We start from the raw sequence: 27,178 nt of genomic DNA on the forward strand, positions 1-27,178 counted from the left end.
ATCTAAAAGCTGATGAGGGAATCTTTGTAGATATCCACTTTCTACAAAAGCCTTCAGTCTATAATTTGAGAACAAAGTGGTCATGGAATCTATCAATGTCTCTTTGATGACAAGAGATCACTGACTTGAAGATTGCATTGATCATGATAAGCTGAGATTTGAAAATGAAGATTCATATTCTGATACTCAAGTCCTGACGTCTAAGTCCTGATACTGTAAATTCTGATGGATTAAACTCTGATGTTATTGAAACTGTGGTGACTACGTCAAAGGAAGATGCACCAATGCAGGGGAGCATACTCAAGATATTATCACATCTCAAGAAGCATCAAATACATCTGGCTCTTCAAATTCTGATTCGTCAAGTTCTGATAAGCCAAGTACTGACAGTACTGAAAATCTAAATACTGAAGGATCCAACTCAGAGAGCATAGTTTCAGGGGGAGCATCAGAAAATGAAACCGAGACAGCATGATCATGGGGGAGCATCCAGTTCTAGAGAAAATCTTCCATCTGCAAGGAAGTGGACAAATCACATACACCTGATTTAATAATTGGAAATCCTGAGGCAGGTGTCAGAACTAGAACAGGTACTTCGAATGAATGTCTTTACAATTCTTTTCTCTCTCAGTCTGAGCCAAAGAAAGTGGAAGAACTCTTCAAGATGCTGATTGGGTGCAAGCAATGCAGGAAGAGTTGAATGAATTTGAAAGAAAAAGTCTGGACCTTAGTGCCAAGACCCAAGAATAGATCGGTTGTTGGTACAAAGTGGTATTCAGAAACAAAACTGACAGTGATGGCATAATTGTAAGGAACAAGGCAAGGCTGGTTGCAAAAGGATATTCTCAACAGGAGGAATTGACTATGATGAAACATTTGCTCCAGTTTGCTTTAGAAGCCTAAGGATATTCATGGCTTATGCTGCTCACAAAAAGTTTACTGTCTTTCAAATGGATGTGAAAAGTGCTTTTCTCAATGGAGAATTGGAAGAGAAGTATATGTGAACAACCTCCAGGCTTTGTAGATTCCAAACATCCAGATTATGTCTACAGGCTTGATAAAGCACTTTATGGACTTAAGCAAGCTCCTAGAGCATGGTATGACTTTAGCTCAGTTTCTTCTGGAAAGTGGATTCAACAGAGGAACTATTGACAAAACATTGTTCTATCTCAACCATGGCAAGGACTTACTTTTGATCCAGATTTATGTTGATGATATTATTTTTGGGTCTCCAAATGACAAACTTTGCAAAAAGTTTGCCAACCTAATGCAGTCAAGATCAGATGAGTATGATGGGAGAACTTAGTTATTTTCTGGGCCTTCAAGTCAAGCAGAGTGAAGAAGGAACTTTTATTTGTCAATCTAAGTACACCAGAAACTTGCTGAAAAAATTTGGAATGCAAGACTGTTCAAGTGCATCCACTCCCATGGCCACTGCAACAAAACTGGATAAGGATACTGGTAATTCAGTAGATATTACTGATTACAGAGGTATGATTGGCTCACTTCTCTATCTAACTGCTAGTAGACCAGATATCATGTTTGCTACCTGTCTTTGTGCAAGATTTCAAGCAGATCCAAGAGAACCTCACTTAACAGCTGTAAAAAGAATCTTTAAGTATCTTAAAGGAACAGCTGATCTAGGATTATGGTATCCTAGATCAGATTTTAAATTAATAGGTTACTCAGATGCAGATTTTGCAGGTTGCAAAATTGACAGGAAAAGCACAAGTGGTAGCTGCCAATTTCTTGGAGGCAGGTTGGTTTCTTGGTATAGCAAGAAACAAAAGTCAATTTCCACATCAACTGCAGAAGCAGAGTATATTGCTGCAGGAAGCTGCTGTGCACAAGATTCCTATGATGAGAATCGTTACTAGATTATGGGTTAACGTATTTCAAAAATCCCTATTTACTGGTGATAATCAAAGTGCTATTGCTATGACAGGTATCCAGTTCAACACTCTATGACAAAGCACACTCAGCATCAGGTACCATTTCATCAGGGAAATGTGGATGAAGGTACAGTGGAATTGCAGTTTGTTCCCACAGATCAACAAGTAGCAGATATCTTCACAAAACCACTGTTGAAGCGAGCCTTTTCAAAATTGGTAAATGAACTTGGAATGATTCAGGTTCTTTCTCTAAATCTGCTTAAAACTTGTTCTATGTTATCAGACTTATGATCAGTATTTACCAGAATTAATCTCTTTGTATATTCGTGCATTAATTGATAAATGTCTTTAAGTACTGACTGTTGTCTGATATAATGTTTCTAAACTCTGATAAGTGATATGTCTGTTTCAGTAACTATTCAATCCTATGAGGATAACTGTGCTAGATACTGACCTACTAGTCTTCAATAACAAATGATCCCATGAAAGAAGTAATTATTTCTGTGGAAATCTTATGACACAAGCAAATTCTGATAACTGAGCTTAGTTAAGTTTACTTTGGTATATCTTATTACTAAGTCACAAATTAGACTAATGCTACTCATCTGTTTAAGTTCTGATTCTAGTAAACTGCTGAATGTACTAAGTGCTGATAAAACCTCACTTATCAAAAGAAAAGAACAATAATCAAAGCATAATATCAGGTACTCCTTTGAGATCTAGAGTAAAAATGTGAAAGGGACGACCCAAGTGCATTGCTGTATTAAGTAAATATGCCATTAGAAAAAGCAAAATATTTTCTTGGTGACTTTTCACACTCTATGATTACTGGAGAAATACTCTGATAATAGCATAAATTCTGATAAACAGTCGTGACTCACTTACACTGAGAAGCCTCTGTAAAATAGAATTCAAAAGATGCATAAAATTAGCACAAAAACAGTAGAGGTGAACTCATGCATGAACTCATTTATCAGTAGGTTTCAGGATAATGGCAGCTCTTTAGGCAAAATTTTAATTAGACTTATTTCTAAGATGTACTGAAGTAGATCAGACTTTACTCTTTGTCTTATATTTAGCTTAATGCACACACACATCACTCCATATGAATGATGAAATTTCTGTGTGGTCTATGTTATTTTAGATCAACAGTCATTGTGTCACTTTTGCACAAATTCTGAGGACAAGTTCTAGTTACACGTTCTGATGATTAAGTTCTGACGTTCATACAAGAACTTGTATGAGTATTTACTAAGATAGATATTCCTGTTCGAGTTAAGACATTATGTTCTGATGACTGTTAAGTTTCTGGTATAGGTCTAAGTTCTGATTTTTCAGTCTAACCCTTTACTGACTTATCTGTGATAAAAATTTGGTAACAGTCTCAGATTAATTTCGAAATGTTGAAGTGGAAGATTAATAGTCTATGGTTAAAACATAATGGCACTCGTCCTTGAACAGTTCACTCTTGTTACATGTGCACATTCCTTTTCCAATGACTGTTATTCTTTTTCAAGGTCTAGGGAGACGAGGTAGAATTAATTCTACCTGTCTGCATTCAATATCTTTGTGTCTCTTGGCATTCTCTTGCATATATATGCAACCACTTCACATCAGTCTTTCCATCACATTCTTCTCACACACTTATCCTCCTTCTTCTGTCCAAAAACACAATGGTTCGATACAACATGTTTTTGAACACACAAACCTTCACAATGGAGCTCAGTTGTGCCGAGTGGCAGCAGGAGTGGCATATAACAGCCCATTCCTGAGGAGATCTGGGACTCTGTCCCACAGGAGGTGCTGGCTCACCTTCTATTCTTCGAGATGGATTACCATCGCCATCTGGAGCGCCTGGAGGAGGAAAGGCGGGAAGCTATCCGTCAGCAAGAGCGAATCATTCGACTCGCTATCTTGTTTGTCGAAGATAGGAAGAGGAGGATGACTTAATCTCGTCTTCTTCCTGTTCTTCCTCATCCTCAGCTTTGTCAGGCTTCTTAGCTAAGACTAAAGCTGTTGACGTTAGGATTAGAAGCTTAGGGAAAATCTTGTATTGATGTAATTTCTATTTCATATATGTATTGACTTGATATATTAATAAAACTGTTTTTACTTCAAGATTTTGTCTCTAATTATTTTATCTGTGTTGTTAAATCCTGCTTGATATTCTGATGACCATTTACATTTTGTCTTTATTTAAGTTCTGATTCTTTGTCAGCACTTATTCATCGAAATTATCTCGGTCATTTTTAACATGATTCATTTTCAGAATATTAATGTTGCAGTGAAAAACAATTCAATCAGTGCTAACGGTTTCAATTTTGAATTAAACCAGTGTCTTCTTGATAACTGAAATGGGTTTTTCCTTGAATCAAGGCAACACTGGATAAGTAATCATTCCTGTTTTCTCGAGCCCAGTAACTATCCGTTATTACTGCATGTCTGACAGGTGTCCAACGACATTATCTCACACACCTAACAGGCCATACTTGAATTCAATATTTTTTCACATGGCACCAAAGGATTTAATCATTGATGGAGCAAAGTTGTTCCAAACAACTATGCTGCAATTCTTGATCATGCTGAAGCTCCATCTGAATTGCATTTTGTGCAAGATCTTCTTGCACATAGTGAGGTTGGGTACGCCTTAACTCAGCCTGAATTATTTTCAAGTCAACAAGTTCTGCGGTTCTGGAGGACTGGAGTTTATGATGATGGTGGTAAAACGAGGAACTCCCAGTATTATCTTCCAAGTGGGTGACTCATCCTATGTAGTCACTCCTGGTACAGTACGAAGAGCATTACATCTTCCAGAAGATTGTACCTTCTCTATACCAAGGAATCGAACTTCGGGGTGGTATGGACTGATTTGGGATATGAAAAGAGTCTGACGAAACTTGGACAGTTGAAAACGGGCTAATATCAGAGAGAATGGAGTTGCTTCTTCGATTGCATCACCAAGGCTTTTGGCAACAAGTGTTCAAATTTTGATGCCATCCCAATTCTGAGTCAGCACATAGGGTATGCTATTATCCATCAAACTCATTTTGATTTTGCAACTGGAATAATTGGTTTTATTGGGGGATAGATGACAGAGGATCGAGATGTTGTTTATTTTGCTAGATTCTTCAACTTATTTATACGTATTGTACTGCTGAACCCCAGTTAGTCAGCACTCAAACCCCACTTTTAAGGTTGCAAAAAGGTACTTTAACGGCACTGATAAATGCTGACACAAAGAAATCAATGGTGAGACAATTACAGATTCCTCAGTCTGTGAAACAGATTCTGGTAAATGCTGATCCTGCTACTTACAAATCTGTTTACCTCAAATGTTCACACCAACTGCACCTATAACCAAATCCATCAACCTCAGTCCCTACCTCTCATTCCACTCAACCTACCCTCAGAACTTATCTCAAATCCTATCTCTCCACTTCACAGACTGCTCAACCTTCTTCTTCAGCACCTACTGTGAAGCCTACATCCTCTAAGCCAAAGAGAACAAAGACTGTGTCCTCAAACATCTCAGAAGAAGAGGAGGATTACTTTGAGAGATGATCAGATTCTGAGGATCAGATTCCTCTTCAAACCTATGATAGTGAAGCTGAGAAGGCAACTTCTCAGAAGGATTCTGCAATTGGGGGTTCTAGGCTTCTCAAGAGGCTTAGACGTATGACGGTTCCTGCAAACTCCCAAGGAATCCAAATCAACAAGGAAGTACAAGAAACAGAGGGCACAAGAGGCCAGTTTCAGATGATGAGGAGGAAGCAGCTAAGGAAGGGGATCAGGAATCTCTGATCTCACAAGACAAGGAATTTTGCTCCAGTCACTTCTTCTCCATCAACTCCATCTCAGGAACCTGTATCTGACAGGCTAATTCACCTTCTATATCTCTTGTTGATCCAGGCACAAGTGCTGAAATTGATATTCAGAACTTGGTTGTGCCTGAAATACTTTCTTAGAAGCTCCAACAACAAATAATCCTTCCACAACACCTTGTTACTGATGCTGTTCAAACTCCTGAGTTATCACTAACACCTTCTCTGCATCAAGATGATGATCAGATTCTTAGGTGAGCATCAGGATATGGCTTTGATCAGAACTTAGTATCAGATCAGCAATTAGAGGATGTTGAAGCCTCCATTGCTACTCATACAGTTGTCTTATCAGAAGATACTGATTCTTAAGTTCTGATGCGAGCAAATGTTGGAGATACTGGTGAAGCTGCTACAACTGTAGATGCTGATGAAGCAGGTCCTTCAGGATAATACTCCTCCACTGACTCTTCTAAGTCTGAACTGCTAAAGGAGTTTGTTATCAGGGATGCACCAGTACCCTTGGAGTGAAACTCCTGCAGGTCAGGAGTGGACTAAGGAATGGAACTCAGTTTCATGTGTTCCAAATGCTTTACATCTTGCTGAGCACTTGACTAAAGCTGATGAAATGTTACATTCTGATGATTTTAAAATCCAGCTTAGAGTCACTGCATTGAGTACTAACATCTACAAGGTCTTCATTCCAACACTCATGCAGAGCTACACAAGATTCAGGAGAACGTTATTAAACAGGAACAAGTTTGGAACTTGATAAGAAAAAGTTCTTCCAACCTACCATTGACAGGGTTTGCTTATATTGAGAAAACTCAAGAGGAGCAACAAGCTCAAATTGATCAAATTCTGACAAATCAAGCTTCTCAGCAATCGCAACTTACTGAAATCCAGACCTCAGTGGAACTACTTATCTCTCTTTTATTACCTGCTGATGCCAAAAAAGGGGGAGAAGGTAATTAAGTCCAAATGCAAAACCAACGAGTCACTGCAAGGAAAGGATGATGGAAAAGATGACCAAGGAAACTCTGGAATGGGTGGTGGTCATAGTCAAGGTAGAAGGTTTACATCAAGACAAGCTAGTCACAGAACAAGTTCTGATACTGGGAAAAGAATAAGTTCTGCTGCTGGTAAAAGGATAAGTTCTGATGAACTTCTAGATCTTGATGAGGAAATGTCAAGACAGTTATTTCTTCAAGAAAATCCAGGGATGGACTTGGAAAGTTTAAAGGAAGAAGAAGCCAGACTTAAATCAGAGAAAGTCACATCTAAATCTGAAGCTTCTGGTAAAAAGTTACTTCCAAAACCTAAAGGCATTGTGATCAAAGAAAGGATACATACTGAAGAAACTTTGGCTAGATCACAACCACAGATAGATCCAAGATCCAAGGGTAAAGAAAAGGTTGGTGAACCTATCAAGCCTTATGTACCTCCTGAGGAAGAAGAAATTACTGATGGAAAAGATAATCTTGCTCTGACTTCAAGAAAAGTTCTTAAAACAACCTCTGACATGGCTCAAGTTGTTCAGAGTCAAGAAATTGTAAGTTCTGATATTCAGAAGAAGCAAGTAACCTCTGACAGTGCTCAAGTTAACTTGATATCAGAAAATAAATCTAAAACACTCCTACCAGGATTCACTAAAGCAAAACAGACTCAATCTTTGAAGACTACTTCAAGTGGTTTTGAAGCAAGAGTAGTTACTGGAAAGGAAGCTAGAGATAAAACTGGATTGGGAAGTGCTGATGAAAGAAGAGTACACAACACTACCGATGATCCAACTTCCTTGAGTGAACCAGGTATTGGAGCAACTCCTGAGAGATTAAATCAACTAGAATCTGTACAGATGGTTTACCATACCTTCTTGAAAGAATACATCATGTTGTATTTCATGACAGATGGTAGGGTTTATCATATAAGACAAAATGCCATTCCATTGAAGTATTTGAAGAATTGGAGCATGTATTATTCTTACTTCGAGTGGATGACAGAATAACAGAGACTGCTGCAAACTACTTAAAGGAACAGATTCAGAGACAGAAAAGACTTTATTCTGTTAAGTCTGACAGCAGATATGTTCCAAAGTACAGAAATCACAATGGTGATATTGTTGATATGAAGCCTAATACTGCACAGATCAGAACATATCTTGGTATTAAGGGGCTTGAATTCAATCTAGAGTCTAATAAAGCTTATGTCATAAGACTAGATCGGGAGTTGAGAAAAGCAAAGATTAATGATCTCAGAGCTGCAATATTTCAAACTGGTGAAGATACTGCAGAGCTTAAAGATGTCAAACGGAGAATGATTGATGAACTCAGATATGCTGAGAAATGTTTGTTGAAGAATTATCTCAGAACAACTCCTGACATCAGAGAGATCAGAAAATGATGAAGCCAAGTCGAAGATCTACAACTGCTTAAATTCTGATATTTATACAGATTGAAGTTGTTATCAGAAGTTGAATTGGTAAAAACTTTAAGGACTGTAAGTTGTAGTTATCTTGTCTATTTCTCATGCATTTGTACTTAATGTTTTTGACATCATCAAATATCTGTTAAACTTGTATATTTTGTTAATTTACAAGTTGGGGGAGATTGTTAGATATATTTGATAATGTCATGGCTAATATGTTTTATGAATTGATTTCAGATCTTATTTGAACAGAACAAATCAGTACTTAACTGATCAGTACTTATACTGGAAGTCAGAACTTAAGGGATATCAGTACTTATGTTATCAGGAGATAGATATCAGAACTTAAGTGCTGAAGGACGATCAGATAAGGACAGTAGCTGATTAAAGTTAAGAAGATCAAGATAAAAATAAGAAGAGATATGCATGAAGAAGGAATTCCGTGAAGAATGGAATACTTGGAATAGAAGATATCTGATTGATATATTTTAGGAAGCAGAATTATATTCCATATCAATTAGCGATTATCTTGTAACTGTGTAGTATATAAACACAGACATAGGGTTTACACTATAAGTGTTATCATTATCGAGAATATTATTTAATATAACCCTAGCAGCTCTCGTGATATTTTGTTCATCACTGAGAGATAACAGTTCCAGATTGTAACAGAGTTTATTGTTTAAATAAAGTTTGTTTTCTGTTACATAAGTTCTTGAAGTTTGATTTGATTGTAATAAACACTGTATTCACCCCCTCTACAGTGAAAGTGTGACCTAACATATGGGACTATTATATAAGTAGATTTGGAGACGTTTTTAAGAGAGAGGATCGTGGTATTACGCAAGGAGCGAAGGAGATAAGGAAGAAGACCGTTTTAGTACACAGCAACGAAGAGGAAGCATATTTTCTTGTGATTCTTGTTTCGTTGTAACGTTGGATGCTAGTTTTCTTACTTTGAACCTATTTACTCTTGTGACGTACTCTGATTTAATATAATTAGTTTAGTTATTATTTTCTTGTGTTTGTTTATCATGATTTTATATGAACCCATGATGATGATAAGTGCTATTATGGGCTAATCGTGATCATGGGGTTGCAACGGATTTGCTACGGAATTCTTTAGTTAATTGTTTAATACTTTAGTGTGTGATGATTGTATGATATCTAGTATTGGTTGTGCGTATTCGTCTTATGTGCGTCGCGAACATATAAGATAGGGTGTTAATCTCTTGTGAAGCGACGGTGGATCTTGAGATTTAGAACTTGCCATGCTAGCATAGGTTCATGTAAGTTGTGCATGATTAGTGGGTAACTCTAACAGTTTTATTGCCTTATGTAATCAAAAGGAATAACTTGTGCTTAAATCGTTGTGTTGTCAATTTCTGTAGACATATAGGAACTCAACATAATTGATGACTATTCAACTTCTATCTTAATTGTGGATATTTGGTAGAATGGTATTAGTACAATGAAAGTTGGCTTTTATCAGTTTTGTGTTATTCGATTAATATCACCACTGTCACATGCTAAAGGAATTAACAATGACTATTGAAGGAAGTAGTAATGAAGTTGTGATCTCATGAGTGTTTTATTATTGATAAATTGAAGTGTTAATTAAGTGATTAATTAAGTAGTTAGTTGTAGTCTAAGTGTTAGTGTCTTAACATTGAGAAGTAATCATACATTGGTGAGTGAGTTTAATTAGACAATAAATTAGTCTGAGTCTCTGTGGGAACGAACTAGAAAGTATTCTATATTACTTGCGAACGCGTATACTTGCGTGAATATTAGCGTGTGTTTTCGCCCTAACAAGTTTTTGGCGTCGCTGCCGGGGACTCGGCGTATTTGTTTAGTTATGTACTTACCATCATTGGTCATTAGGACTCAGTGATTAGGACGTAGTAGTTACTTATTGTTTCGGTTGTGTTTCAGGTACTTAGCGAGCGTTTATGCAAACTCGTTCTCGTACTCGCAAGAGGACTTTAGATACAGCTGAGGAGACAGACGAAGTTCTTGATATTCCGGAGAAGTTAGATTTTGAAGATTCGGATTCAGGAACTGAGCAGAAAGAACCAGTAAACATGGGTGATCGTATTGTTCAAGCTGATCCAGCTCTCATGGACTTTTCTCGGCCAAAAATTGATGACATTCAGTCAAGCATTCTTCATCCGGCCATTCAAGCTAACACCTTGAAATCAAGCCAACACCTTTGAATCAAGCCGGGCACTATTCAGATGGTGCAGAATTCTGTTTCTTTTGGAGGAGCGGCGACTGAAGACCCCAACATGCATATAAGGAATTTTGTCGAGATCTGCAGCACTTTTAAGTATAATGGCGTGACTGATGAGGCTATCAAGCTGAGGCTTTTCCCATTCTCACTAAGGGACAAAGCTAAGGACTGGTTACATTCTGAACCAGCTGGGTCCATCACTACGTGGCAAGATCTTGCGCAAAAGTTTCTGGTGAAGTTTTATCCAATGGCAAAGACTGCTGCTATGAGGGTGTGCTCTTACACAGTTTGCGCAGCAACCTACAGAATCTATGTGCGAAGCTTGGGAACGCTACAAGGAAATGTTGAGAAAGTGTCCACATCATGGAATGCCTGATTGGATGGTGATCACGGGTTTCTATAATGGTTTTGGGGGCCCAATCTCGGCCCATGCTCGATGCAGCAGCTGGAGGCGCTTTATGGGCTAAAAGCTATACTGAGGCTTATAATCTTATCGAGACTATGGCTGCAAATGAGCATCAAAACCCAACTCAGAGGATGATGCCTGGTAAGGTAGCAGGTATTCTGGAAGTTGATGCAGCCACCGCTATTGCAGCACAGCTTCAAGCACTGTCAATGAAGGTTGATTCTTTGGCTACATATGGAGTTAATCAAATAGCTATGGTTTGTGAGCTTTGTGCAGGTCTCATGCTACGGATCAGTGTTCTCTTGTCAACGAATCTGTTCAGTATGTGAATAATTATCAGCGACAACAACAGCCTATGCCAGCGACCTATCATCCTAATAACAGAAATCATCCAAATTTCAGCCGGGGGAATAATCAGAATGCTATTCAGCCACCATATTAGCAAGGAGTGAGTAAACAGTTTAACCCACCTGGATTCCAGCAACCACAGCAGTATGCTCAAAGGCAATCATATCCTCAACAGGGAAGTGCAGCTGCACCTACTAGTGCTGATTTTGAGGAACTTAAGCTGTTATGCAAGAGTCAGGCGGTTTCTATCAAGACCTTAGAAAATCAAATCGGTCAATTAGCCAATGCAGTGCTCAATCGTCAACCTGGCACTCTTCCCAGTGACACGGAAGTACCAGGCAGGAAGGAAGCTAAAGAGCAAGTCAAGGCTATTACCTTAAGGTCTGGAAAAGTTGCTGATGCTGAAGAAGGAAGAAGCTGAAATTAGAGATGAAGAAGCTAAGCAAAAGGAGAAAGCGGCGGAACCAAGGAAGACTACTGTTGAACACACTCTGCCTGAGGGTAATACAGGGGAGAAACAGCTCTATCCTCCACCACCTTTTCCTAAGAGATTGCAGCAACAAAAGCTGGATAGTCAGTTCGGTAAGTTTCTGGAGGTGTTCAAGAAACTTCACATCAATATACCTTTCGCTGAGGCTCTGGAGCAAATGCCTAGTTATGCGAAGTTATGAAGAGTATTCTTTCAAGGAAGGTGAAACTGGATGACCTTGAGACCGTTGCTCTCACGGAAGAATGCAGCGCTGTTCTGCAGCAAAAGTTACCGCCAAAACTGAAAGATCCAGGTAGCTTCACCATTCCTTGCACCATTGGCAAGTTGACTTTTGACAAGTGCCTTTGTGATTTGGGAGCAAGCATTAATCTGATGCCGTTGTCGATCTTTAAAAAGCTGGATTTGCCTGATCCAAAACCCACATACATGTCTCTACAATTGGCTGATCGTTCCATTACTTACCCAAGGGGCATAGTGGAGGATGTGCTAGTCAAGGTGGATAAGCTCTTCTTTCCTGCAGATTTTGTTATTCTGGATTTTGAGGAAGATAAGAAGATTCCCATAATCTTGGGAAGACCTTTCTTGGCTACTGGCCGTACCTTGATAGATGTGCAAAAAGTGAACTTATTATGCGGGTACAAGATCAGGATGTGACCTTCAACGTCTTCAAGGCAATGAAATTCCCTACAGAAGATGAGGAATGCTTAAAAGTGGATGTGATTGATTCTGCAGTTACTTCGAAACTCGATCGCATGCTAATGTCTGATGCATTGGAAAAGGCCTTAGTGGGCGATTTTGACAACGATGATGAAGATGGCAACGAGCAATTACAATATCTGAATGCTTCTCCCTGGAAGCGAAAGCTGGACATGCCGTTTGAATCTCTTGGTACTTCTGACCTCAAGAATGCTGAAGGAAAGCTCAAACCATCAATAGAGGAATCACCTACCTTGGAGCTCAAGCCATTACCTGAACACTTGAGGTATGCTTTTTTAGGTGATGCATCTACTTTACCTGTTATTATTTCATCTGACCTTTCAGGTAGTGAGGAAGACAAGCTCTTAAGGATTTTGAGAGAATTCAAATCGGCTATTGGATGGACCATAGCAGACATCAAGGGGATAAGTCCTTCATATTGTATGCATAAAATTCTGCTAGAGGAAGGTAGTAAGCCGACTGTTGAACAACAGCGCAGACTGAATCCCATCATGAAGGAGGTGGTGAAAAAAGAAATTCTGAAATGGCTGGATGCAGGCATCATTTATCCTATTTCTGACAGTTCGTGGGTGAGCCCCTTACAATGTGTACCTAAGAAAGGAGGTATCACTGTGGTAGCAAATGAAAAGAATGAGCTCATCCCCACTCGAACAGTTACAGGATGGAGAGTATGCATGGATTATAGAAAATTGAACAAAGTCACAAGGAAGGATCACTTCCCTCTTCCGTTTATTGATCAGATGCTTGACAGGTTGGCTGGTCATGAGTATTTTTGTCTTCTGGATGGCTATTCAGGGTATAATCAGATTTGTATTACACCAGAGGATCAGGAAAAGACTACCTTCACTTGTCCATTTGGCACGTTTGCTTTTCACAGAGTTTCGTTTGGGTTATGTGGCGCACCGGCCACTTTCAGAGATGTATGATGGCTATATTCTCTGACATGATTGGAAATAATGTCGAAGTGTTCATGGACGACTTCTCCGTCTTTGGACATTCATATGATGAATGTTTGAATAATCCTCGCGCCGTACTCAAAAGGTGCGTGGAAACTAATTTGGTGCTCAATTGGGAGAAATGTCATTTTATGGTGCGTGAAGGCATTATTCTTGGGCATAAGGTCTCTAACAAGGGTCTGGAGGTGGACAAGGCCAAGGTGGGAGTCATTGAAAATCTTCCACCACCTAATTCTGTGAAAGGAATCCGTAGTTTTCTTGGTCATGCGGGTTTTTATCGGCGATTCATCAAGGACTTTTCAAAGATATCTAAGCCGTTGTGCAATTTGCTTGAGAAAGATGTGCCTTTCAAATTTGATGATGAATGTTTGGCAGCATTCGAGACTCTCAAGAAGAGTTTGATCACTGCACCAGTTATTACAGCACCAGATTGGAAAGAACCGTTTGAGATGATGTGTGATGCGAGTGATTACACGGTAGGTGCAGTTCTGGGATAGCGCAAGAAAAATCTCTTCCATGTGGTCTACTATGCGAGTAAGACTTTAAATGGGGCCCAAATGAACTACACCACTACTGAGAAGGAGCTCTTGGCTATAGTCTTTGGTTTCAGGAAATTTCGATCTTATCTACTTGGTACTAAAGTAACAGTATTCACTGATCATGCAGCCATTCGCTATCTGATTTCCAAGAAGGATTCGAAGCCGAGACTCATTCGTTGGGTGCTTTTACTTCAGGAATTTGAGTTAGATATCAAGGATAGAAAAGGTACTGAGAATCAAGTAGCTGGCCATCTCTCTAGGTTGGAGAATCCCGATTCTACTTCACAAGATAGGACATTAATCAATGAATCTTTTCCGGATGAGCAGTTGTTTGCAGTTCAGGAGGAAGAACCATGGTTTGCAGATATTGTAAACTATCTCGTCAGCAATGTACTGCCTCCTAAATTGACCTCAGCTCAAAAGAAGAAGTTTCTGCATGAGGTGAAGTGGTATATGTGGGATGATCCATATTTGTTTAGACAGGGAGCTGACCAGATCATCAGGAGATGTATCCCGTTCTGTGAGACGGAGGGGATATTACGAGACTGCCACTCCACGGTTTATAGTGGACACTATGGTGGTGAGAAGACGGCAGCTCGTATTCTGCAAGCAGGTTTTTTCTGGCCTACTTTGTTTAAGGATGCTCATCAGTTTGTTTTAAGGTGTGATCGTTGCCAAAGAGTGGGAAATTTGACGAGAAAGGATGAGATGTCGTTAAATGTGATGCTTGAAGTCGAGGTCTTTGATGTTTGGGGAATCGATTTCATGGGGCCTTTTGTCTCGTCTTGCAATAATCAGTACATCTTGCTGGCAGTCGATTATGTATCAAAATGGGTAGAAGTCAAAGCTTTACCGACAAATGATGCAAAGGCAGTGCTAAATTTTCTTCATAAGCAGATTTTCACAAGGTTTGGAACACCTCGGGTAATCATAAGTGATGAAGGGTCGCATTTCTGCAACCGTAAGTTCACTTCTATGATGCAGCGTTATAATGTGAATCATCGAGTGGCTACTGCCTATCATCCGCAAACAAATGGTCAAGCGGAAGTGTCTAACAGAGAGATCAAGCATATTCTAGAGAAGGTTGTTTGTCCGTCAAGGAAGGATTGGTCTTTAAAGCTCGATGAAGCTGTTTGGGCTTACAGAACAGCATACAAAACTCCACTTGGTATGTCCCCGTTTCAGTTGGTGTACGGTAAGGGATGTCATCTACCTGCGGAGCTTGAGCATAAGGCCTACTGGGCATTGAAAAAGTTGAACCTGGATTTAGATGCAGCTGGTAAGAAAAGAATGCTTCAGCTTAATGAACTTGATGAATTTCGACTTCAAGTACGAGAATAACAAAATGTATAAGGAAAAGGTGAAGAGGTGGCACGATAGGAAGCTACATCCTAAGTTATTCGTGTCGGGGCAACAAGTTCTCTTATTCAACTCTCGTCTCTGACTTTTTCCTAGGAAGTTGAAATCGAGGTGGTCTGGACCTTTTATTGTCAAAACTGTGTTTCCACATGGAGCGGTGGAAATTTTTGAGAATGATCTGGACCAAGCATTCAAGGTTAACGGTCAGCATTTGAAGCACTACTATGGGGACATGGCAAACCGAGAAGTGGTTAGTGCCATTTTGTTGACTACTTTAGAAAGGTACGCAACGTCAAGCTAATGACGAAAAAGAAGCGCTGCGTGGGAGGCAACCCATGATTTGTTGTTACAGGAACCCTTAGAAGTTAATAACCTATCCAAAAACACAAAAAAATCAGAAAAACGGGGCTGGAATTTTTTTTTTTCCAGTGACCCCCTGAGCGCCCCGCTCAGCTTTGCTGAGCGACCGCTCAGGGGTCGACTACCAGAATTTTTTTTTAAGTTCATAAAAAAAAAACAAATTTTAGCCCATAAACCCACGATTTGTTCCCACTACCCCATCATTTTAACCCTTAATCCCCAAACCCTAATCTAATTTAACCTATTCCACACCCTATATATACATACACATATCCTACATATCTCCCACAAACTTTCTACACTTAAACTCTCTCCCAAGCACCAAAACTCAGTTCTTAAACACTTTTATTGGAGAATCAATGGCACCCAAGAGAGCACGAACTATCGATAGCAGCAGCACAGTCCCTACTGTTGATTCATCAAGGGGTACTGCTGCAAGGCCTCGGTTGACTGACAGAGCTGCGGAGGAGGAGTACACTAGGCTTTTGGGGAAGCCGATTCTGAAGGAGAGAGGGTTTTTACCATCGGGGAGGGATGGTGAGTTGCTACCCATGATTGCAGAGAAGGGGTGGATAGCTTTTTGTGAGTCGCCCGAAGCAGTGCCGATGAGCGTGGTTCGCGAGTTCTATGCGAACGCGAAGGCCGAAAAGAATGGGTTTTCTGTGGTCCGAGGGCTGACAGTGGATTATCACCCTGCGGCGATTCGCCGTGTGATTGGACAGCGAGAGAGGAAGCCCGAGGAGGAGAACTGGAATGAGAAGACTGCTGAGGATTTTGACTTGGATTTGATTTGTGCGACTCTCTGTAGGTCGGGCACAGTTTGGACCTTCAAGACCGGCACTAATGAGTATCGTCACTTCCCGGCGATCGCTATGAACAGGTATGCCCGTGCATGGAATGCATTTATTTGTGCTAATATTTTGCCTTCTTCGCATGCACACGAGGTCACAGTTGAGAGAGCACAGTTGTTGTGGGGAATTCTTAATGAGGAGTACTATGTGGACCTTGGTGAGTTTATCTACCAAGGAATTCTGAAGTTTTTGAGGGGAGCTAAGCATATGAACATCCCTTATGCATCCACGGTTACGAAGCTGTGCCAAGCAGTAGGAGTGAACTGGCCGGCTCATGAGCAGTTACAGTTGCCGGCAGCTCCAATTGATTCTGGGACTCTGAATGGGATGCAGGAGTGGACCGGTGGTGAGCCCGAGGAGCATGGGCTGGGTTATCGTCTTCCAGGAGGGCGTCCAGCACGAGGTGCTACTATGGCTAGGCCTGGGCGTGATGAGGCTGGTTCTTCGAGAGTTCAGGAGGGTGCTGGGATGGCTGATACCCAGTATAGGAGGCTTTCACGGCGGATGGATGCCATGTACGAGACGTAGAGCAGGTTTGCTCAGGAGCTCACCCTTGCGTTAGGGACTGCTTTTCGGGGCCTTGGAGCTGATATCCAGTGGCCAGTTTTTGGTGAGGACTCTGCATACCCGCCGCTTGATACTCCACCCATTGAGGGTGATGATGATGATGACTCCGAGTAGGTATACCCTGTGTTCCTTTCTACTACCTTCACTGGGGACAGTGAAGATTTTAAGTTTGGGGGTGGTAGTTAAGGAATACTGTGTGTGGGTCATATAGCTGCATATTCATGATAGTTTAGTTTATATAGTTGCATAATTTATGCCATATAGTTTTTTTATATAGCTTTATTTGTTTATCATGTCATGTAGCTCATGCATTTACCATGATCCCTTTTGCGATGATTTATCGACTGAATTGTGATATTGATGCGAGTGTAGTGATAGCATTAAAGTGATATTAAGTCGTGTAGGTTGATATGCATGCTAGAAGCACTTGTAATTCCACTAAGTCTTAGAGAATGCGTAAGGGCTAGATTGTTGTTATGATTTGATTGTTTTCGAGGTTAATCTATTTATTATGCTTAGAATTCGATAATAGGTTCTTAGTGATAAAGGCATGAAAAAGAAAAAATTGGAGTAAAATAATGGAATTTGTTGCTAGTTGTGGCTAGGCGTCAAATGGCTAGTAGCCGGCTCGCATGTTGTGCGAGTAGTCTAGGGTTGAGCAAGATGGAGCGAAACGCACTTGCTCAGAAATTTTATAAAAAAAAAATAAAAAATTGTGGTGTTTATGCATAATTGATCAGGAGTGGGCTCTTTGGTATTCGAGTTATTAAGTTCTTAGGGGACTTTGTGCCTAGTGACCTAAGGCTTTTAGAGTCTGGGATCCGCTAACCTAACGCTCGTTACATGGATACCATTGTATAAGTCTTTTGTGGACCTCACTCATTGCACGGTCAAATAAGCATTTGTGTTGTGAATAAAAAGCATGATTCCGTAATAAGCTCCAGGAATTCTTGTAGTGTTGTATATCACTTTGTGCCTAGAATTTTATTCTTTGTATAATCATGTGATTGCCTTGAGGATAGTCGAGTCATAATAATTGGTCTAGTTCCGAAGCATATCTGTTAAGCATTTGCACACACCACGTTTCTGGCTGTATGTCCGTTTGCATGAGTTTATTGATCTTTAGTCGTCTAACTGCATTTGTTGAGATGTTGCAATTTGGTTGGTTTGTTCGTAGTAAGGGGGATCGCTGCATTTTCATATAGATTACATTCATGCATGTTTTTATTTGTTTTTGAGTCTGTGATGCTTGAGGACAAGCATCGATTTAAGTTTGGGGGTGTGATAAGTGGCATTTTATACCACTTAGAACATCTTAAAATGGCTTAAATTGGTGCATTGAAATTAAGTATTTTGTGTATTTGATTCGTTTTTATAGTGTTTATGCATTTCAGGGTATTAGTTGCATTTCGGAGGAGTAATCATCAAGAATAAGCCTTGGCATGTGTTCATCATTGAGAGAGGGAAGAAATGGGCAGATTACGGCGAAGGAACGGAGCAAACTCAGGAATTTTCCAGAAGGGTCCTGAGCGCCCGCTCAGCAATGCTGAGCGGCGCAGAAAGCTGAGCGCCCGCTCAGCTATGCTGAGCGCCCGCTCAGCTATGCTGAGCGGCCGCGCAGGGTCGGGAAAAAAAGATAATTTGTTTTAGGACTTCTATTTCTGTTTGGCTTCCACTTCTATGTAATCTGAGTTTTATGGGACTATTATATAAGTAGATTTGGAGACGTTTTTAAGAGAGAGGATTGTGGTATTACGCAAGGAGCGAAGGAGATAAGAAAGAAGACCGTTTTAGTACACAGCAACGAAGAGGAAGCATATTTTCTTGTGATTCTTGTTTCGTTGTAACGTTGGATGCTAGTTTTCTTACTTTGAACCTATTTACTCTTGTGACGTACTCTGATTTAATATAATTAGTTTAGTTATTATTTTCTTGTGTTTGTTTATCATGATTTTATATGAACCCATGATGACGATAAGTGCTATTATGGGCTAATCGTGATCATGGGGTTGCAACGGATTTACTACGGAATTCTTTAGTTAATTATTTAATACTTTAGTGTGTGATGATTGTATGATATCTAGTATTGGTTGTGCGTATTCGTCTTATGTGCGTCGCGAACATATAAGATAGGGTGTTAATCTCTGGTGAAGCGACGGTGGATCTTGAGATTTAGAACTTGCCATGCTAGCATAGGTTCATGTACGTTGTGCATGATTAGTGGGTAACTCTAACAGTTTTATTTGCCTTATGTAATCAAAAGGAATAACTTGTGCTTAAATCGTTGTGTTGTCAATTTCTGTAGACATATAGGAACTCAACATAATTAATGACTATTCAACTTCTATCTTAATTGTGGATGTTTGGTAGAATGGTATTAGTACAATGAAAGTTGGCTTTTATCAGTTTTGTGTTATTCGATTAATATCATCACTGTCACATGCTAAAGGAATTAACAATGACTATTGAAGGAAGTAGTAATGAAGTTGTGATCTCATGAGTGTTTTATTATTGATAAATTGAAGTGTTAATTAAGTGATTAATTAAGTAGTTAGTTGTAGTTAATATTTAGTCAACAATTCTAAGTGTTAGTGTCTTAACATTGAGAAGTAATCATACATTGGTGAGTGAGTTTAATTAGACAATAAATTAGTCTGAGTCTCTGTGGGAACGAACTAGAAAGTATTCTATATTAATTGCGAACGCGTAAACTTGCGTGAATATTAGCGTGTGTTTTCGCCCTAACATGATCCTACATCAAATCGTCTTTATTTGTCTCGACATGTTTAGTTTGTTGAGAGAATTTTTCCTCTTCGGCTACGCAATAAATCTCATGAGTTCACTAACCTTGTTCGAGATGCTTGTTGTGCAGGTCCATCACAAGGTGTAACCACTAATTTTGATTCAAGTACTTGTCCAGTTCCCAAGAATCCATTGCCACTAGCTCCTTCCTCAATTATTACCGCAGTCCCATGTTCACCTCCTACTACATTACCACCAGCTACTCAAAATGTTCCACTGTCACAACATCCATCCACTCCACTCACTTCCCCACAAACTACAACCAACACCACTTCATCACCTACATCACCTTCTATTACTTCCGCCTCTCCGCAGATTACTAAATCACCGCCACCTGCTATTAACTCTCTTCCCCCTCGGGTTCGCACTCGCAATCCGAAATACTATAATGATAAGTTCATTAATGTAACCACAAATCACCCCATGCATGTTGCCCTTGAACCTTCCACTGTTGCCCAGGCTATGAAAGACCCTCTCTGGAGAAAAGCTATGGATGATGAATATAATGCACTAATTCAGAATGGTACTTGGGAACTCATTCCGCGGTCTAATCATGTTCCTATTAGTTGCAAATGGGTTTTTCGTGTGAAAAGAAAACCAGATGGTTCTCTAGAAAAATATAAAGCTTGTCTCGTGACAAAAGGATTTTTACAACAGCCAGGTAGAGATTTTGTTGATACTTTCAGCCCTGTGATAAAGCCAGCAACCATTCGTATTGTCTTATGTATTGCTCTATCTCGTAATTGGCAACTACGCCAATTAGACATCAACAATGCATTTTTACACGGAACTTTACATGAGGATGTTTATATGCTACAACCTCCAGGTTATATTGATACTCAACATCCTCATTATATTTGCAAACTTAAAAAGGCAATTTATGGTCTCAGGCAAGCATCACGTGCCTGGTACAAGGAATTAAAAGCTTTTCTGCTTGATATCGGTTTTCGACATTCACTTGCTGATACTTGTTTATTCATCTATGATCGTGATGGTGTTCAGGTTTTTTTCATGGTTTACGTTGATGATATAATTTTAACTGGTAACAACAATATCTTTGTTAATGACTTTGTTTCTCAGCTAGCTAGACGATTTTCAATCAAGGATCTGGGTTCCTTGCATCATTTTTTGGGAGTTGAAGTAATATCTACTAAAATGGGACTTCTCCTATCGCAGCATCGTTATATAGTTGATCTACTTGATCAATTTCACATGACAGGGGCCAAAGAAGTTAGTACTCCTCTAAATATATCTGAAGTTCTAACTCTTGTTGATGGTTCACGACCTATTGACGCCACTCCTTATCACAAGTTAATTGGCTCACTTCAATATTTGGCGATTACCCGTCCTGATGTTTCTTTTGCCATCAATAAATTATCTCAATCCATGCACTCTCCTACTGAAATTCATTGGCAAGCAGTTAAAAGAGTATTGCGATATTTAAAAGGCACGCTTCATCATGGCTTATTTCTGACACGCAATTCTCCATTGACACTAACAGCTTTTTCAGATTCTGATTGGGGTGGTGTTCATGATCAAGGTCGTTCTACAACAGCATATGTGTTATATCTAGGTCCAAATATTATTTCATGGAGATCAGCCCGTCAAAAATCGGTCTCTCGCTCATCAACAGAAGCTGAATACAAGGCCTTAGCCAATGCTGCAACAGAAATCATGTGGGTCCAGAATATACTGAATGAGTTGCGAGTTTTTATTCCCAGGTCACCTACCCTGTTCTGTGATAATACAGGTGATGTTTATTCATGTGCAAATCTAGTATATCATTCAAGAATGAAGCATTTGGCTTTTGATTATCATTTTGTTCGGGAAAGAGTAACATGTGGTCTCTTACATGTGTTTCACGTCAGCTCTAAAGATTAGCTAGCTGATATGCTGACTAAACCACTTGGCCGAAGTCAATTTTTATCATTGCGTTCCAAGATTGGAGTCTCTGATGGATCCTCCATCTTGCGGGGGCGTATCAAGACCTAACGATTAGATAAGGCAGTTGTACATTCAAATACGTAGTATATATCTTATATTTCTGATAAAGTTAGATAATATCGTTGTAACAATTCTCACTTATCTCTACAGAACTGTTGTATATATACGGGTTCTATTCTATCAATAAACAACTAACTTCTCTGCAACTTATAATCTCTTATAATTACAAGTATGAAATCTAAAATCTATTACTATAACTCAAATCATTTAGTTTAAGCATGTTTGGGTACCCTTACTTTGAAGTTAAACAGGCTTGAAAGCCTGTTTGAGTTTTGTTGGACTGTTTGGCTAATAATGATATTGGATTTATCCATATGATGAAAGTTAAGAGTTTGAGTTCTGTTGGACTGTTTGGCTAATAATGATATTGGACTTATTCATATGATGGAAGTTGAGAATAGACCAGCATATACTGAATTTCATTTTTGCTCCTCTTCGGCCCAATGTCATTTTCTAGTGACCTTTCTTTTACTATTTTTTGTTTTTAATTTGTCTTTTGAATTTTTTATTCATACACTAAAATTATTAGATACAATTTTAATTTTTTAAACACTTTTTTAAGTGATAAAATTATCACTTATAGATTATTTACCAAATAAATTAACAACTTATAGATAAAATTATCCAAATCCTTAAATAACTTATAAGTAATAATTTACTTACCAATTATATTACACAAGCATTTTAAGTAATAAGTTTTTTTTTTTTCTAATGTACCAAAGATGTGAAACATGCCACAGGCCAATCAGCCATGCTATTTAACTAATGTAAAGAAAACAAAACCACGTGTGTCGATTTCATTATGCAATTAAGAGTAGTTTAGATTTCTTTTGTCTGCAATGTCTACTTGAATTAATGATACAGGCACTTTTCTAGGAATTTTATCCCCAAGCAGCCCCATCTATGAATTGGATTATGAACTTTCATTTAAAAAGAACAAACTTGAACTAACAAAATAAGTGTAGAGTACTTTAGTGATTAACCAGAAACTACATATTAGTTTATTTTTCAAAAAAGCGAAGCTCTATCATAAATTCTTTCTGTTTTGGGGAATACCAAGCCGTAGCCTTTGCAGAACCAAGAACTTGCAATGCATATTCAGCAGCAAATACAGGATCCTTTACACTCACAGGCCATTCCTTATTCTTTAAGTCAATAGATACTCCTGAATCCACTCTAAAACTGATAGGGCCAGCAATCTGCAACAAGCAAAAATAGATTTATTATATCTGCTCCTGTGTGAAGACATCCAGTGAAGAATGTAGCACAGAATATGATATACCATATAACAAAAGCCCATACATTGAAATGGAAGCTCTAGGTCAGGGGCTTCAATTTATTTTTTTATTAAATTTTAATATGCCGATGCAAAGAAGTTTTAAAGAATCAAATGTGTTTAATTCATTTTTTGATGTAATATTTAAAAGAATATAAACATAAAAAATAGGGGTCAAGTAATTAAATTCAATATGTTCATAAAAACTATCTTGTAGTATCTTTAGTCTATTCAAATTATCTCAGTTTCAGCTCACAAAATATACCTGCTGCTGAAAAGAAAGTGTTGCACTGGGACATATTGCCTGCATTGCATCTATATTTGGTGTTTGAGAACTGTAAAGATCATTCGCCAAATGAGATGCTCCTGAAATAAGCTTTGAACCAGAAGGAAAATCCATCCGGGCATAAAACCGAGTAAGATCTAGGAACAGCCTTTGGAAGTTTCCATGTTGCGCAGAAAGTGACACTGACGCAAATGTATCAGCTGAAATAAAAGACTTTGCTCCTCTTGCATGGAGGTTGAAATGATTGAAATCCAATGAACCATTTTTAACTCCTGCTTCTGCTACATTTTCTCCTAAAGAGGCACTAACAACAGCACCTGCAACAGTATTGACATGAATTGAACAATAAATTGAATTGCATTAAAATTAATTTTATTTTTAGTGACATGTGAAATATGACTATGTAAAGAGCTTATATGACCTGAAGATCCTCCAAGTAACTTTTTATCCTATTTATCAGAGTAACACACTAGCTTCTTTGCACCAATATATTAATAAGTATCAAACTACCTACTAGAAGTTGCAGGACGTTCATGGGGGAATACATGCCAAGTTCTGTGTGTTCATATTTTATTCTCTCGCAGAGTCATATGCTCAGAAAAAATAGACAGTTTTAACTAGTAAGGTCTCAGTTAAGGGGTTAGAAATTGTGACCGGAAATTGATTCAGTGCGGGTTGTTTTACTTTTAGCTAGATCAAAGTCATATGTGCTGTGTGAAATTTATGTTCCATAAAATATTTAACTTAGCATGAAAGAGACATGTAGACCTAGAACAATTATAAGTCGACAATGGGATTCTTATTAATGTATTACCAAGGATCCCGGATACTGAGACATGAGGATTAGACAAAAATGCATCATAAGGCTGGACCATCTTCATTTTTGGTGCATTACTTCTCCACAAGTCGATATTTTTCTTGTAGGAAAATGCACTTTTTGCATGCAACCCGGGCAGTATATTAGCAGAAACTTCGCTATTTGGCTGGTCTTCGAATATCTTGGGGTCGCCTACGTTTTCATTAATGCATATATGGTAACTTGGACCAGTATCAGAAGCAACTGATGCCAAGTCAAGTGCCATTGTCAAAGGTACATCCCAGTAAGTACCACGGTGGTCAACAAAGAGTCCTGGTGAAGCTACCTCCAAAGTGAGATTGTGGCGTGCAAACTGCAAAACAGAATTTAACGCTCAATACATTTCATTTGTAGGAACAACAGAAGATTAAACCATATTTTACAAAAATACACGAAACTGTGTTACTGATGACTGAGGATAATATACTATTAACTGAAGACATCCTACTAGCATCACAAATGCAATAAACTTAAGTGGTCTAAGATCGTAAACACTTGCCTTATGATGAAGAACTGCTTTCTTTCGAGGAACCTTGTCTTGTGCATTTGCCTCTACACTAACCTGAAGGGTATCATCACCTGTTAACAACATCTCTGAACACAAATCAAGGGAATACAAAGACTTGACGTGAAGGTGTTTCCCCATAGTATCCAACAGTGAGTATTCATTGGATTGGTTCAATTGATCGTCTTTAACAGCGGTCGCAAACTTCTGCACATTAAACTGACCAAGCAATGTTGCAAACCTTCAAATCAAGAAACATAAAGATCATTAGTTAAATCAGCAACAACAAAATCCTACCAAACCACTATTTAATAACATAAAGAGTACCCCATTATTACAAAAAAAAAACACGAAAAAGACCCGAAACAAACCAATTAACCTAAATATGACCATTCTTTCATTCCTGTGTGCTCATCCATTCATTTTTTCATAACCCCGAACACTCATGGCACTCCCAATAACAGTCAATACCCACAAACTACATTCCACTAATTTGAATTCATATACCTAATAATGAGAAAAAACTTTAAAATCAAATTAAATTTGACAAAATTACATATATAAAAAAAATGAAGTGATTAATAAAGAATATACGAAATTACCAATTTTCACCAAAAGGGAAAGAAAAGACACGCTGGAGAAAAAGGCCGCCGCCGGAATTTCCACCGCCGGCGCCGGAAAAAGAAGGAACAAAGGGCATATACATAAATTTCTGGAAAAAATCAATCTGTTTAGGCCTAGAAAGCCTGGAGCCTCTAGAGAGGCCCAAAGGGATAGTTGGGTGACCGGGAATGGGCCGAGCAAGTCCATTAATAGTCACCGGAGTTGACATATCTACATCCCAGAATCCACCGTCCATAGCCCATCTCAGCTTGTTCATCTTTTCAAACTGTGTTTGTTTTGTATGTAAGTAAGTATGTATGTATAGGTTTGTTAGAAGAAAATAAGGAGCATTTTTAATGCAATGATTCTGGCGGTTACTACAGTTAGCAGTAGCTCGATCCTGTTCTGTTTGTTTATCTATGTTCTTCAACAAGAATACTAATTTTTTTTAATATATATTGTTTTTGTATTTTAAGGTAGTAGTATAATATTTATTTGAAAGTCTACCCCAGAAGGGGTCTTATTACTAACTACAAACTACAATCAATTTTAAATTATTACCAGTCTACCCCCAGAGGTGGTCTTATGGCTAACTACAAACTACAATCAATTTTAAATTATTACCTATTATTCAAACCGTAAAACAGCTTACCGTTAAGTTCATATATATACTATCAGCAAACTTACACTCGATATGCAATGCAGAAAATAGATAACAGGAATTATAAATAACACAAAATAGATAAAAGCAAGTAATAATACATAGAGTTTTAGCCAGGTTAGAACTCTATGTCTAATGGTCTACGTCCTGGTCTTTTATCAACTTGATAAGAGAATATATATTATTAATCACTGAAATGATACGATTACAAGATTCAATAGTATATCTTCCTTTTTCCCTTATTCCTGATAGCAGCTTGCTGATAACACATGCTCTTTTGAGTAAATTGCCCTCTAAGCCCTATATCAAATATGTATAGCTTTCTCTAGCAATCCAACTCCCTGAACCCTTGTTATCTAAACTCAACTATTCAGCAACAAATGTTTACATCTTGAACAATACAAGTTTTAATAGAAACTAGGGATTTTTTGCCCGCGCTACGCGCGCTCCATATTTCTTCAATTTTTAATTTTTTTCTCAAAATTTGTAATTTTTATAACATAAACGGTTATCTTCTAATTTTATTTAATTTATTTATTATAGTTATTTAGGTTCCGTTTATTTTGAAATATAAAATTGATATTATAGTTTAACTTTAAATCTCAATTTCACATTTAACCAATTAAAAGTCTCTTAACTCATATTTTAACATTTATCTTTTACGTTTTTAGTAGTCAATATTTTAATAATTTTTACAACAAAACTGAGTATATATTTTTTTAATTAAATACTTTTTTAAAAAATACAGTAAATATTTTTTTTGTCCGCTAACACAAAAAAATCGTCCATAACTTATATAATTTTAACTATATTATGAAAACTGCCAAAGTCTTACTTAAAAAAATGCTAAAATCTTAACTTTTAAAGTTGTAAATATTTACGTATTATATTCAAAAATGATGTAATATATTATAATTATAAAATAAGTACAATGTTTTTTTCCCCGCTAACACAACATTCCGTACACAACTCAATAAACAAATAATTAAATTCAAAAAATTATGCTTTTAAATTTATTCTAATAATTATGTAAAATTCAAATATTTTCAACATATCTCATTTGATTTATTACGTAATTAAATTAAATTATTTTTAAATTGTTTAGTCATACAATAAAAATTTATTTATTGATTCATAAAAAGGATATAGGTCAAAAGTAGTTGAATTTATTACTTCTGTCTAATGTACAAAAGGGGTTGCATGCAGATATAGGACCATCTCGATT

At 38.1% G+C, this 27,178-nt stretch overlaps 1 protein-coding gene across 1 annotated transcript; it reads right to left on the reverse strand.

The window, feature by feature from the left end:
- Nucleotides 1-22,714: 22,714 nt before the first annotated feature.
- Nucleotides 22,715-25,744, reverse strand: LOC141724747 (protein TRIGALACTOSYLDIACYLGLYCEROL 4, chloroplastic). The gene is made up of 5 exons (XM_074526993.1): nt 25,292-25,744; nt 24,684-24,930; nt 24,143-24,497; nt 23,308-23,645; nt 22,715-22,965 (listed from the first exon to the last, which is right to left on the reverse strand). Exons 1-5 carry the CDS (start codon nt 25,567-25,569, stop codon nt 22,768-22,770), a joined length of 1,416 nt encoding a protein of 471 aa, XP_074383094.1. The 5' UTR covers nt 25,570-25,744; the 3' UTR covers nt 22,715-22,767.
- Nucleotides 25,745-27,178: the final 1,434 nt, after the last annotated feature.

This window comes from Apium graveolens, chromosome 5 (assembly GCF_009905375.1).
Source record: "Apium graveolens cultivar Ventura chromosome 5, ASM990537v1, whole genome shotgun sequence".
Taxonomy (NCBI): domain Eukaryota; kingdom Viridiplantae; phylum Streptophyta; class Magnoliopsida; order Apiales; family Apiaceae; genus Apium; species Apium graveolens.